At 39.3% G+C, this 14,008-nt stretch overlaps 1 protein-coding gene across 9 annotated transcripts in view; it reads right to left on the reverse strand.

Moving 5' to 3' along the window:
- DMD (dystrophin) overlaps nucleotides 1-14,008 on the reverse strand; it is a 3,641,189-nt gene that overhangs the window by 2,452,693 nt on the left and 1,174,488 nt on the right. For 8 of the 9 annotated variants that reach the window (XR_010221499.1, XM_063953476.1, XM_063953472.1 and 5 more), the window contains exon 9: nucleotides 12,420-12,554. The exons of the other annotated variant lie outside the window; for it this stretch is intronic. Coding sequence is in view for 7 of the 8 variants with exons in the window: in XM_063953476.1 (XP_063809546.1) it covers nucleotides 12,420-12,554 (135 nt within the window). In the remaining variant the exon portion in view is untranslated. The remainder of the gene's footprint in view (nucleotides 1-12,419; nucleotides 12,555-14,008) is intronic. 9 annotated transcript variants of the gene reach the window in all.

The raw sequence follows: 14,008 nt of genomic DNA on the forward strand, positions 1-14,008 counted from the left end.
TATCAACGGGCGAGCATGATCAATAACAGGTTAGCAGGAAATGGACTATAACTGGATGGTGAGTTGCACAATACAATTCATTTTCATAGGATATGGGTGTGTCATTCCTTTTACAAGTTGTCATGGTGGTGGTGGTGGTGGTGGTGTGTGTGTGTGTGTGTGTGTGTTTGTGTGTGTGTGGGGGGGGGGTGTAATATCTATTTTGCTTCTTGCCAACTGGGATGAAGTTATGAAACTATTCTTAAATACATAATACTGTACATTTTACATGTTATAATTGTGAAAAAACATACATCTCTAATTATTGCAGAGAGTATAATGCTGGGCTTTAGTCAAAACAGTTTTTGGTAAATGCAATAAAGTTATTGGTTGTCATTGCACTGCTTTGAGAAAATTAGGTGTCTGTAGTCTGTTTGAGAGATTTTATGTGTAACATCTAACTGCTGTGCAGTACTGAACATATTGTTTATGATATCCAAATTTTGTTTTCAACAGCTGAAATAGATCTTAGCAAACTGCACTGAAATATCATACGGAACAATTATCTTCTCTTATTTGAGAAATAAAAGCAGCAAAACTTTATTGGAATTGCTTTGCTTGTTTGTTGATAACTTGAAAACATTTTAAAAAATTTTTGTTGATGCATTATACAGTAAATCAGATGCCAAGTGATTTGAGTGATTTATACCAACTCACCAGACTATTGCAATACAATTCAGTGTTCCATATATCAGTATTCCATATATCACTCACAATACCAGGAAAAAGGCTTCACTGTCAACAATACTAAATAGTATTCAATTTCTCTTTTCATTTAAAAGAAATGAATCTCAAATACTCAGATTTTTCTGTAATGTATTCTAATTCTAAAACTGCCACACTATAATTTCTGTTTGTTAAAGAATATATTATAAAAAATCTAAATTATTAATACAGTAGGTTGCAAAGTTGGGAGCATTGCTCCCTTGGAGCACTGGGGGCATATGGCCTACGTCAGTAAGGATTGCAAATTCTGCTAATTAGCAGAATTTGCAATCCTTTGCTAGCATGCTGAGGGCCGCCCATTGCAGGGCAAGGCTGCCCAGCCTGCTGATCGCTGTCTCCCCCCCTTCAACAAGCAGAAAATGCAAATGCATCACAATTTCTGCTTATTAGCAGAAATAGAGGATGCCTCCTTAGCTGCGCCCGCAGGAAGCCCACTGCCATTTTCCTGATCACGCCCCTGACATGACCCAGTTTGAGCCGTACCACCCCCCATTTGTCTGGCTCCAGCCCCGCAATGCTCTATCTCCGCCCTGGAATGTAGTGTTGTAACCCCCCAGTGTGGAATGGAGTGTTGTAACTGATTGACAGGCAGACGTGATTGCATTTTCCGTCCCCCCCTGCAGAAAATGCGGGCGCATGCGCAGGATGGGTGCTGCTCATGAGCTTGCATCTATTTACCAGTTTTTGCAGTTGGATTGCATACTGTGATCCAAACTGAATTAAGCCCATAGGTTGGATTCTAAATTGGGAATTTTTGTGTGAATTTTCCCATTGTGTGTGTGAGATTCCTCAGAGTGTAATAGTTTAATTAGTTGGAAATACAATATCCTTGTAGTGAAGATTTATACATGTGTTTGTGCAATAGAGAATTTGGATTGTAAGCTCTACGGAACCAGGGCCAAATTACAAAATATTCTCTGTACAGCACTAGATAATACTGTGTCATTTTACAAATAAATGATGGGAAAAAAAGTTGACCAGATATACAGTATGATATTAAATATAATTAAAATAAATTCTAAATATAAGAGAGCATTTCTATTTTTGCAATCAGACCCAGTTTTCAGATCAATATGTTTATAACTTAGATCTTATATTTTAAAGTCTCAACTATATGAGAGTGAGAGGACGCTTGGACTGCACGCCATAATTCTAAACATAATGAGAGGTTTAACCATCACGAGACCTGTAGTTCCATACAGAAAGAAAGAGAAAATGCAGGTGCACATACTAAATACTAACCACTGCTAATCAAAATAATTCTTATGAACTTTACAATTTAACAAAGAAAATTTAAGGTGCTTAGCATAATTTTGGACAAAAAATGTTGCCCCATCAACTGCGACCAGGTGACCTCATCTGGTGGGTCCCTAACACTAAGGTTCAAATCAAGGGCATGGGACCTCGAAACCTACACAAGCCCTCTACCCCAAGGCATCACATTAGTGAGAGGTTTAAGTGTTCAAAAGTGTTACTTTAGTAAAATGTAGCAGCTATTGTATTTGTTGAGAGTGTTACATAGGTGAGAGAAATGCAAATGTTGCAAACAAGTGAACTGTCACTTTAAAATCTTATTAACTATATGTGTACATTAATACCTTACATTTCTTTTGCCTTTTCTGCCTTTTTATGTCAAATTAATTTGCTGAGGGCAAACTGTTGTGCGGACCTCAGCACAAAGCAGGGATGGTTGCCTTTAATGCTCTTTTTCCATCCCTTAATGTCTTCCCACAAAATGGACTGTATATTTGCATATATGTGCCTTCAGTATGTGGGACTGCCATATTGTCCTTTTTCCAATTCCCAAGACCAACTAATTTGTGTAAATTTTTATCTGTCCACTCAGGAGAACACCATGGGCTACATTCAGCTACACAACATTTAATTTGCTAATCAATTCCTGGAGTACTGTTATATTCTGGTAACAAGCCTTCCACTTTGGCAATCCAATCTTATGGAACTGGTAATGAAAATCTGTTTGTTTTTTTCCAGGCGCACACGTCTGGAAAATTACATTACTGCGGTACTGAGTTTGAAACTATTGACTCTAACTATCTACTCTCAGGGCCAAATTCAGACCTGATCGTAGCCGTGCAAAAATTTGCATGGCTATGATCAGTTACTCAGACATGCGGGGGGATGCCCAGCACAGGGATAGTCTGCCCCGCATGTGTAGCCCTACCCCTTCACCCCGCACAAGTACAAAAGCATCACACAGCAGCAATGCTTTTGTACTTGACGAGTAGCTCCCTAGCAGTGCAGCTCCTGCGCACTGGCAGGGAGCTACCTGTCACTCTCTGGGTCAAAGGGGCTGCATGTGACATCACGCAGCAGCCGCGGTTTGCCCCCCACATGGTCCAGGCATGCCTGCGTTGCCCGGACTGCGCCCCAAAAACAGTGCCTAAACGCAGCTGGCCCGCCCCTCCCCCTCCCAGTGACTGCCTCTGCCTATCATTCAGGCAGAGGCGATCGCAGGGCTGAGATGGCCATCGGCTGTCTGCCATGCGCCGGCACATTGCTGCATCGGCGCATGTGCAGTTCAGACCTAATCGGCCGCTGTGCTATAATACACAGAAGCAAAAAGGTCTGAATTAGGCCCTCAGTACACTTAATCTAAAAGGTTAAACACTAGTCTCTTAGGCAGTATTCCATCATACTGCAAGTATGTTGTTTTTTATTCTAGTTTTATTGTGTTGTGTATTTTATTGAATTGTTTAGCTGTCATATTGGTCTTAATACAAATCTTTTTTCTCTAATCATTCAACTTAGTTTTTTTTCACACTAGTAATGTCTCGCCCTTGTTCTTTTCTAACACCTTGCTCTTTCCTCCTTGAAAAGCACCTTTCTAACTATCTCAGGGAGCACTGCCTTGGGAGCCCCCATTTTTTCTATCATTCATATTGCATGCAATAATTAGGGGTAGATTTACTAAAGATTCTAAAAAGACAAGTGGTGGTGTTGCCCACAGTAACTACTCAGACTCTATCTATCATTTAATTCTACAAAATGAAAGACAGACTCTGATTGGTTGCTATGGGCATCAACAGCAGTTGTCTGTTTTAGAAGCATTAGTAATATACCCTATCAATCTTCTCCATCAGGACCACTACTGAGGATGCTGCCACCTACATGTAACATTTCCCCAGATTAACAATACAGGCAAAACTGTCTTATTAGCATCAAATAGCAGCTTTTTAGTACATAGAAAAATTATTAAAACAGACTAATAAATGTATGCAGCCATCTCTCATCCCAGACCCTCGGTTATATGCTCACTTCTACCCCATCTGGGTCACCCCCATCGATCTGCCACTCCCCTTCAGAATGTAAGCTCTCACGATCAGGGCCTTCTCTCCTCATGTGCTTTTTCCTCTCTTTTTTCTCCCTCTATTTTCTACTCCATACTCCCTTTATCAGCACCTAACCCTCAGTTTCTGACACCCTAATGATTATTTTAGTGTCCTCTCACCTGATGCAACTATGTTTATATACCCTGCACTTGTCCTACATTGTCTTGTTCTGTAAGTTGTTGTTTCTTGTTTTCTCCCTTTGTTTATGTATCTTGATAGATGCTGCAGAACCTTTCTGGTGCCATATAAATAAATAATAATAATAATAATAATAATAATAATAATAATAATAATAATATACTGAGTTTAAACTCTTTCTTCAGCTTATTGTGGTTTGCTAAGACAAAATTATAATTTATGTTCTAGATAAGAGGTGGTCAAAGCATTGATAACAATCAACTAGTCGACCAAAGGACAGCGACCAGTCAATCATGGTGGGCACAGTCTGTAGCAGCCAGTAAGAATAAGTCTGATTCTTATTGGCAAGCTGCACTAAACTGAAGCAGCTGCTGCTAGCTGTAGCCATGCCTATCTCTGTAGGCTGTCAAATGTGCAGGGGGTGCAGGGTGACTGATGGAGGGACCATCTACTGATCAAGACTGGCGGGCATGGTGGTAAACATAGCCGCCCCTGCTATCCTGTCAACCGCACTGAGGCTGCTGCTGGATTTGGGAGCTCCTCTCTGACAAGACAGTCTGTATGGTGGGTTTTTGGAACAATTTTATATAGGTTATATTTTTGGTGGGGGACAATGTTTTTTTCAGTCAGTGTGTGTGTGTGTGTGTGTGTGTGTGTGTGTGTGTGTGTGTGTGTTTGGGGGTGTTGGGGGTGGAGGTTCCTGTGGGAGTCATGCATTTTGAGTTTTTTCCCGTGATAGACAATGTTTTATTTTCCGGTGGGGACAATGTGTTTGAATTTTTCCATGGGAACAATGTTTTGTTTTTCCTGTGGGGGCAATTGGGTGAAATGTTTTTTTCCCCCTGTGGAGGCAATCTGTTTATTACTGTGGGGGCGAGACAGATTGTAAACTCATTGGTGAGGCCATGACCCGTTTGTTATGCCACACCCCTTTTTGTTATGAAACAAAACCATGGAAGATCACAAAAAGCTTTTTAGCATTCACAGAAGATCTCAGATTCCAAAAGTCTGGTCACCCCTGTCCTAAATTGTTCTGTATTTGTGGATGGATTTACCAAAGGTGGTTCTCGCTTCCTATTCTTAACTGCATTAGGCATGGACACAAGATAAAAAAACAAGAAAATTCCTTCTTTTGGATAATTGAATGCAAAACAGTCAAAAGCCATTGGGGTGACAATATTGTGATAATTACTTTTTTATAATCTTGGTTGAGAGACTTTGGAAGCTGTGCTCAATGCATGACTGAGATCATCATGGCTGGAATAATCTATTTTGGCTGGTATTGTTTAGTATATATTTTATGGGTATACGTTCAGGATCCTGCCTGTCAGAATCCCGGCAGCCATAATACCGACGCCGGAAATCAGCCAGCCGCCAGAATACAGACACCAGAATCCCAAGGAGATCAGGATTCCAATGGCGATTTTCCAACAGTCAGGATCTCGAAGGTAAGTATGCACTGACAGCTTAGGTTTACCATGTGGAAGGGAGGGTTAGGCATAGGCACACACAGGGGGTTAGGGTTGGGGTATGGGATGGGGGAGGTTAGGGTTAGGCTGCAGAGAGGTGGGGTTATGGTTAGGCACCACCGGGCAGTGGGGCACGCAGGGGGGGGGGGGTTCTGAGTACCCAGAAACCCCCCCTGATGGGTCAAGTTTTTTTTATTGTGGGCAGAAACAGCTTCTCATTACCGCCAGTGGCTCCTCGGGCAGAAAGTGACGATGACCGAGGCGGGAAGCAGCAGGCACTAAGTAGCGATGTGCACTCATATGCTGCAGGAGCTGTGGGCACTCGGCAGTGACTGGCACTCGGCGGCGGGTACTCCGAAGATTGCAGGACCAGCAGCGGATACTCGGCAGCGGCAGTGGAGGAGGGACCGGCAGCGGCAGCGGATACTTGGCAGCAGCAGTGGAGGGGATCTTTCTGCAGATGGGAGCTGCAAGACTTCAGCAGTGGTGGTAGTGGTGGAGAGACGGGCACTTGGTAGTGGTGGGGGAGGCATGCAGTCTACAGCAGTGTGTGGGAGGTGGGTGCAGATGCCTAAATGTGTATTTTTATGTACAGTATGTGTGCATAATATATTTATATATTGAGTACGAGCTGTAGCTTAGTGCATACATTTCTGATTCTGTTACTAGCAGTACTTGCAGGACTTTTCAGAGACATATATACATATATATATATATATATATATATATAAATAATAAAAAAAAAAATATATATATATATAAATAATGATTAGCACTGCTCCACTAAATTAAGGTTAGTGAATGATACCGTTGAGACATTTTGAGTGCCACCTACCCCCTTCGCATATATATATATATATATATATATATATACACACACATATATCATATATCTGGAAACCCCCTTTACAAATCCTGCATTTGCCCCTGCCACAGGGGGAGTGTTAGGGAGGGTTAGGCACTTAGGGGGAAAGGTTAGGTTTAGGCTGTGGGAAAGGGGGGCTTAAGTGTATGCACCACTGGGGGGGGGGAGGTTAGGGTTAGGCACCTACAGGGAAGGTTTGGGGGTAGGGGAGGGAGGTTAGGGTACCCTGTGCACCCCTTTCAGTATTACCACTATCAAGATGCCGGTGTCTGTATACTGAACGCCAGCATCCCGACCGCCGGCTATTCATACTGAACCCATTTTTTGTCAGGGCTGTTGTCTAGTGCATGTCTGGCCACATGTAGTCTGTTTGGATTACTATCATATACAAGGTCAGATGCTGTCACTGTAATGAGAAGATATACAGTACTAGTTGTAGCAGGGAACATCTGAATGATCCTAGTTAAAGGCCAATATTTTACGACCTATACACATTGCAGTTTGCGAGCAGTTACTGTACAATACGTCTAAATTTGCAGTTAGTGAGCTGACCAGAAAACATCCCTAGATTTCACCATTTTTAATAGCGTTTAAACATCTATGGTAGGTAGAAATTGGTGTAAGCAAGGTTTTAATATTGTGAACTTTGTATGAGCGTTGATTTTTGCATCAGCTTTTCTTCGCAAAGCTTATTTTATTGTAACAGTGATGGTTTATATATCTCCAATCAAACATTTCCAGCTAAGAAAAATATATACGGAAAAATATAGTTTCAGATTTAATCTGTTATATGTTATTTTTATGAGAAAATGGATTACTTGAGATAGCCCTGGAGGGTTTTCAAATAGTGTATGTTTAGATGGAATGATTAAGCTGCCACAGGGAAAAAAGTGTTTTTATGCACTTGGCTGGCTTGAAAATGTAGCTAACTTTTGTGCAACCAGATAAAATGAGATACTACAGGAATAAGATAATTATATACTGAAACTCGCTAAATGGTTGAAATTATGTTTGTGAGAGCAGGTGCGATGAGAAGGGAAGTATAGATATGCTATGCAGTCATCATAAAACACATTATCACATTAATTCAGGTAATTAGAAGTCTAAATAAGAATACAATATTGCAAAATAGTTTAATATTCACTTCGACTAAAGATTGAGTAGTTTGTTTTTTTTACAAGATTACAGAAGTGAGTGCACTGTCAACGGCTGCCGGTATAGGGATGGTTACTCCCTGAAAAAAATGGATCTAGCATAAAGGTATATACTGGCGCCGGCTGAATTTCAATTAATGAACGGATAAACGTATTTGTAAAAACCAAATTTATCAATTTATTACAATATGTAGTGAGAAAGTTTAACCATATAAATAACTGTTAAAAAAGCTTCAGTATAGTGGACTTAATTGTCAGATAACTCAATTTATGCAGCCACCCATGTTCTCTCTCATCAGTAAATTTATTAAGTTACTAACACAATGTAATGATGTAAAGTGCATGTTCCACATACAGTAATGAAAGCTCTTAGAGTCAAATATTCATTTATAGGTAAATACAAATTTTTAACTTGTAATTGGGCTAGTACACAGTATAATGATGCAGCTTTACCATGCCACTCTCTCCATGAAACAATAAAAAAATTATATCATGGTGTCACAGTACTGAAAAGTTTTATTTTCTTCTTCATTTTAAATCATTTTTCCATTTTCTCTTTTATTAGAAACTGCTTAAGAAATGTTCCTTGTTTTCATTCAATTCAGTCATACAAAATTGGATAAGAGAATTAATTGCATTGTACTGCATTTAAATATTTGCCAGGCAATAAAGTAAATGCAATAATTCATACTGTACAGGCACATTCTTATCTAATATCACACATAAACATTAACCATTTGCCATCATATGTGACCTTGCCAGGCTGAGTTTGTCTCTAAATGGGTGGCATCCAGTGGCAGTTTCATATGTGGGGCTGTAGGCAGTCCAAAATGTAAAAAGGGGAGTCACACCAACTGCCCCTCCCCCAAGCTCTGCCAAACATTGCTCAAGTGTTACATAATATGAACTGGGGGGTCTGGGGCACTGCAATGTGGCATAAAATGAACTGGGGACACTATATCATAATGTAATTTAGGGTACTGTGTTGCATACTGTGTACTGGCAATCGTACAATGTAGCATAATGGGAACTAGGGCACTACTATGGTTCAGAAAAATAACTAGGGCACTATTATGGGGCATAAAAGTAACAAATGATTCAGACGTGTGTCTATCTAGAAGCATTGGGACAGGGGCCCCTTACAAATCCTGCTATCAGGCCCACAAAGTACTAGCTACACCCCTGGGTCGAATTCAGATTTGAACTAAAAAAGTCGAAAAGTGCAGTTTTTCCGACTTGTCAGAAATTCTGATACTAATTGAATAGACCCCCTATTTAGTGATATCTTCTATCAATATCACAATACAGTACTGAGAATGAGGATAGATTATTATGACTTTAATCAAGATCACCACATATTAAATCTGATGATGCTAAAATGGATGGAAATCACTTACATGTATAGTAGTTCTACATTGTAAGCACAGAAGAGACAGGCGTACTTATTATTATGTCCAACTCTGCACATCTTATTTGGACTTTGCCTACAAAAGAACGCCCCATTACAGACCACCACTTCAATTGTGAATGTACAGTAGGTGAAATACAGTTGTGTGCAGAACTATGCATAGCCCGTAGTTGCATATACTCATTTCTAGCACATGTACAGAGCAAAACTCGAGATACCTTTCAAAATTGGCACATGTTCAAATCAACATCAAGCCCAATGTCTACTGAAGGAGAAGAGGACAATGGTATCATATAAATGTGTTTCTCAAGAGTGTTTCTTAGTACCAAGGTGTCTTATAAAGTAATTTTTTAACAGTTATTTTGCTACATATCAATATAAGAATGTCTAATGTGAAAAGTTATGATGTCTTAAATCTTCTAGATGTTTATCACTATATGTTTATGTCAGTGGTTCTTAGAGTATCAGAAGTTTTTGCATGGCAATCCTAGACCAAAAGATTCTTATTGAGAAATTTAGAAAGAAATATTAAATTAAGTAAATTGTGTGCATACTGTGTGTCATTCTTAGGTGCAATTGTGTGGTGATTTTACTCTGTTTGTCCCACCAGCAAGGTTTTGTCTATTACAATGACCATAAATAATTTGAATTGGTCTCGGACCACCAATCCAAGGCACCCCTACAAGTGCCCTGAGGCACCCCAGGGTGCTTAGGCACACAGTTTGAGAACCACTGCTACAGATCAGTGTTGGGATGGTTTGCAAAACCAACATGTTAATTTTTATGGTTATTTTGAGCCTGTTTTTTTTTATAAAATGTGTGCATGGTTATAAAAAAAGAAAAACATTTATTAAGAGAATAATGTTGTAAAATGGAGATTAGATTTCTAACTTGAAATGTCAATCAACAAATTACAGGGCTCTTTTTTGTCCTAGCACACTTGATAATCCTGGTTTTCATCCCATTGCTAAAGCTAGAGTGATCATATTACCCCATATTAAGCCAATGTGTCCATGTTATTTTGTGTGCTTTAGTAGGGTGACCATATTATCCCTTTTACCTGGGACGCTCATGGATTACACAGGTTCTGATTAAAACCAGCTGAAATGTAGGCTGTGTAATCCATGAGTGTCCCAGGTAAAAGGGATAATATGGTCACCCTACTAAAGCACACAAAGTAACATGGACACATTGGCTTAATACAACTGCACTCGGCACAGATAACTGTACAGTCAACATATACAGTAAATACATGCTACTGTATATAAATGTGTGTTATGGGTGCATAGTTTCTTGGAAAGAAAATGTCTGCATGATGTAACAATTTTCTCTGCAGACATCAAATATTCATGGGCAAAAACTACAGTGTAAACATCCATGTAATGGCTTGGACATAATCACTGTGCAATGAGAGACTTCTGTGGCACCACAAAATACAGGTTTGAAAGAACCCTTGTTGGCTGGAAATTGTAGTGTATTGTTACTGTATTGTTGTGTATTGTTGTATTATTACCCCATCACCCACCACCCCATATGAAATACAAAACCAGTAGCTAACTGAAATAATTCCTTAGATACCGTAGAATCTATGGAACATGGAGAGATGTAGTTTGAAACAACATTTTTACAAGAATGCAATGATAGATAAAAGTACATTGCAAATAGAGTTATACTCAGGCTGTTCTACTGTATTAATGCTATAACACATGATGTGTGTGTGTGTGTGTGTGTGTGTGTGTGTGTGTGTGTGTGTGTGTGTGTGTGTGTGTGTGTGGTAATTTAAGCAATACAATGCAAATACACATATTGACCTTGTGAATGTCTTTCTAAAGAACATTACAGTGAGTACAATCATTTGTATTTTTTTATTTCATATTAAAAATATAAAATCAAACACTAGGCTGTAATGTAGTACTCCAGTTTCATATTTTTCAAGTATTCTGCAGCTGCAGCTTTTAAATGATCAAAGTATAATCCTTGTAGATAACTGTGAATTACTTCACAAGAAATGAAATAATGAAAACAAGTATAGAGAATAAAAGATAAAATGTCTAAAAAGGTTATAGACAATTGAAAATACATCTGTAGTACAGAAGATGTCAGAATAATTACACCAGGTTCACTTAAACAAGGTATACGTTTTTATACTAAGGCACTGAAGAACAATGCTAGTTAAAAACGTAACTTCTAGTTTCTATGCCCTATAACATACTATCTACATAATGATCTCTTCCACAGAACTCAATTGCATCTAGCCCTAATAACTTTTCATTAACCTTTTTATAAATGGGGGAATTTAACACTTTTGTGGTTAGCCAACAAGTTCCAGTTTTGCTATGCATTAGCTAAAAGAATAATCATTGTAGCTACAGTAACTGTCTTTTTACCTACTGTACACAGGGGCAGATTTAGAGGTGAAAGCGCACCTAGGCACAACAGTAACAGCCCCCCACACATAATTTTATTATTTTTATTGATTGGTTATAACTATAACTTTTTTATTTTTTATTATATATACATATCTACTGGGTGGGACAGCTTACAGGGGCAGTATGGCATATCCTACCCATTTACGCTACATTCAAGATGGCAGATGGTGCAGTACAGTGGAAATATTTTGCAGTTACTGGTACTTTTTGGGCTGATGTTACACAGGCATCCAAGTGCCCAGTGGGAAATTCGCTACTGACTGTACATTTGTGTTTATTTTCTTCAGGAGTGATAGTACCTTCCCATGGTGAAATATAGGAGTAGCTAACTTTTATTTTAAAAGCTTTGTACAGACCAATGTGTGCCCATTTCTGCTTTTGTAGAGTTTTATACTCTATTCTCCTTTTGAGAAAATCCACCAAATATTACATATTTGGACTGTGCAATTTTTCCTGCAGATGATATATAAAACAAATAGTCTTTGTGCCAAATGTGTTCCCAAAGCTGTGAAGCCATAAAGACACACTTCAGCAAAAAAAAAAAAAAAAAAAAACAGTTCATAGTGCGCTACAAAACACATACAAAAAAGTATTTAAGAGTGTTATAATATAAATGGATTTACCCCCCCTCTGTTGGTAACCCTGCTTAGCATTCAGCAAGATTACATGCTAAATTATTTTTTTGCTTAGTGTGCTTCATTTTGGCATAGCATTAGTATAAGCTCATAAACACACAAATTTAGCATCCCCGCACACACAGCTTAAATTTCAACAAATGCAACAACATACAGCATGCATAAGCATGTTAAAATTGTTTCCACAGTAAAACATTTTAACAGACCTGTGGGGGGAAGTGCCTCCCTTTTTGGTCAGGGTGCATGACATAAGCAGCTTGCGTGTAGGCATAGCTTTTGAAGCGAGGTTTAGGCGGAGGTGAAGGGGTGTGCACACGACCCTGTGCTACACTGACAGTGATCTGAGAAGAAGAGATGAAAGAACAAAACGTATAGACAGGTTGATAAAAGGCATCTAGAATAAGAATTTGTATTTTTCTGTTTATTGTAATCTTAATCCACTAGCAAATCACTACTAATCCATTAAAACTATTTTAAGAATGGATAGTGTTTTATATTGCTTACGACATCGCTAAAACAAAATAGAAATGCAGATTTTATTATGCAAACACTAGAAATTGTTCTTAAATTAAACTGAATAGCCTGAAAGCTGTAGCTTTTCCATAGCAATAAAGTATGGTTTCACTATGTTTGGGTAATGCACTTTTACAGTTTTAGGACAAGAAAATCTGTAGTTAACCTCCAGTCATGCCATGTCACATGTGCTAGAGGTATACACTTTTAGATTCAGTCTACTGCAAACTATTTAAAACTAACAAAGGAGTTAAGACCTAATTGGGAACCCAGATGCACAATTAATACAAAGAAAGCCCTGAATGATAATAATACAATATTCACATAACGTTTTTTGCATTTAATAGAGAGCATATATGAAGACTTTAAAATGTGCATTTAAAACATGACAATTGAAGGAAAGATAGATTGTGGCTCATTTGGGGTTGGCAGTTCAGTCATTCTTTTAGGGTGCAATATATGGATGCACACATATATATGCTGGTATATACATTTGTGACCATAGGCAGATCCAGGGAAGAGAGGGTGAGTGGGGGGTTGGGGGCAGTCAAGCCCTTGCCCCCTGTCATTTCTGCCACTCTTTTTCTTTAAAATTGACCATTGACCAAACAAATGGCAGTGCATTGTCAGCAGTACCAATAATGAGTGAAACTGGCTCAATACAGTACGCTGCAGCCGGCCACGGGCCGCAGCAAAGAAGGAAAGGGTGATCCGTTTGGACTAGACCCTCCCCTCTGACCTACGCTGTTTAGTTTTGACACTGCTTGTTGCTAGATCTTCAACATCATGATCTAGTGACTGGCCCTGGCATGAAAACCAGAGGAGAGGACTGGCCTGTCTTCCTAGTTTATGTAATCATGTCAATCATGCCAGTCCTGGTCTAGTCTGTCTCTCATTGTGCCTGAATTTTGCCCATACTTTATTGTCTGTGTGCACAAGGATCGGTAACTGGGTAAAAAATCCATTCTTCACTCACAGCACACTCTCTCTTTCCCATACCCCTATCCCCCCTCTCTCTCACTTTCTCTCCCCCCTCTCTCACTTTCTCTCTCTCCTCTCCTTCCCCTATCTCTCTCTCTTCCTCTCCCTCTCTTTATTCCCCCCGTCTCTTCTCTCAGCTCTCATGTTAAACCACTTTTGTTTGTGTGGTACAGAAACCTCAGATATCCTCTGCCTCTCCTGTAACCCTCTATATGTCACCTACAGCCTCCCCCTTTCAGCCACTGCCTTTCCCTGTCATCCACTGCTTATCACTCTCTCCCTGTCACCCTCTACCTATTCC

The sequence above is a fragment of the Pseudophryne corroboree genome, chromosome 2, assembly GCF_028390025.1.
Source record: "Pseudophryne corroboree isolate aPseCor3 chromosome 2, aPseCor3.hap2, whole genome shotgun sequence".
NCBI lineage: Eukaryota > Metazoa > Chordata > Amphibia > Anura > Myobatrachidae > Pseudophryne > Pseudophryne corroboree.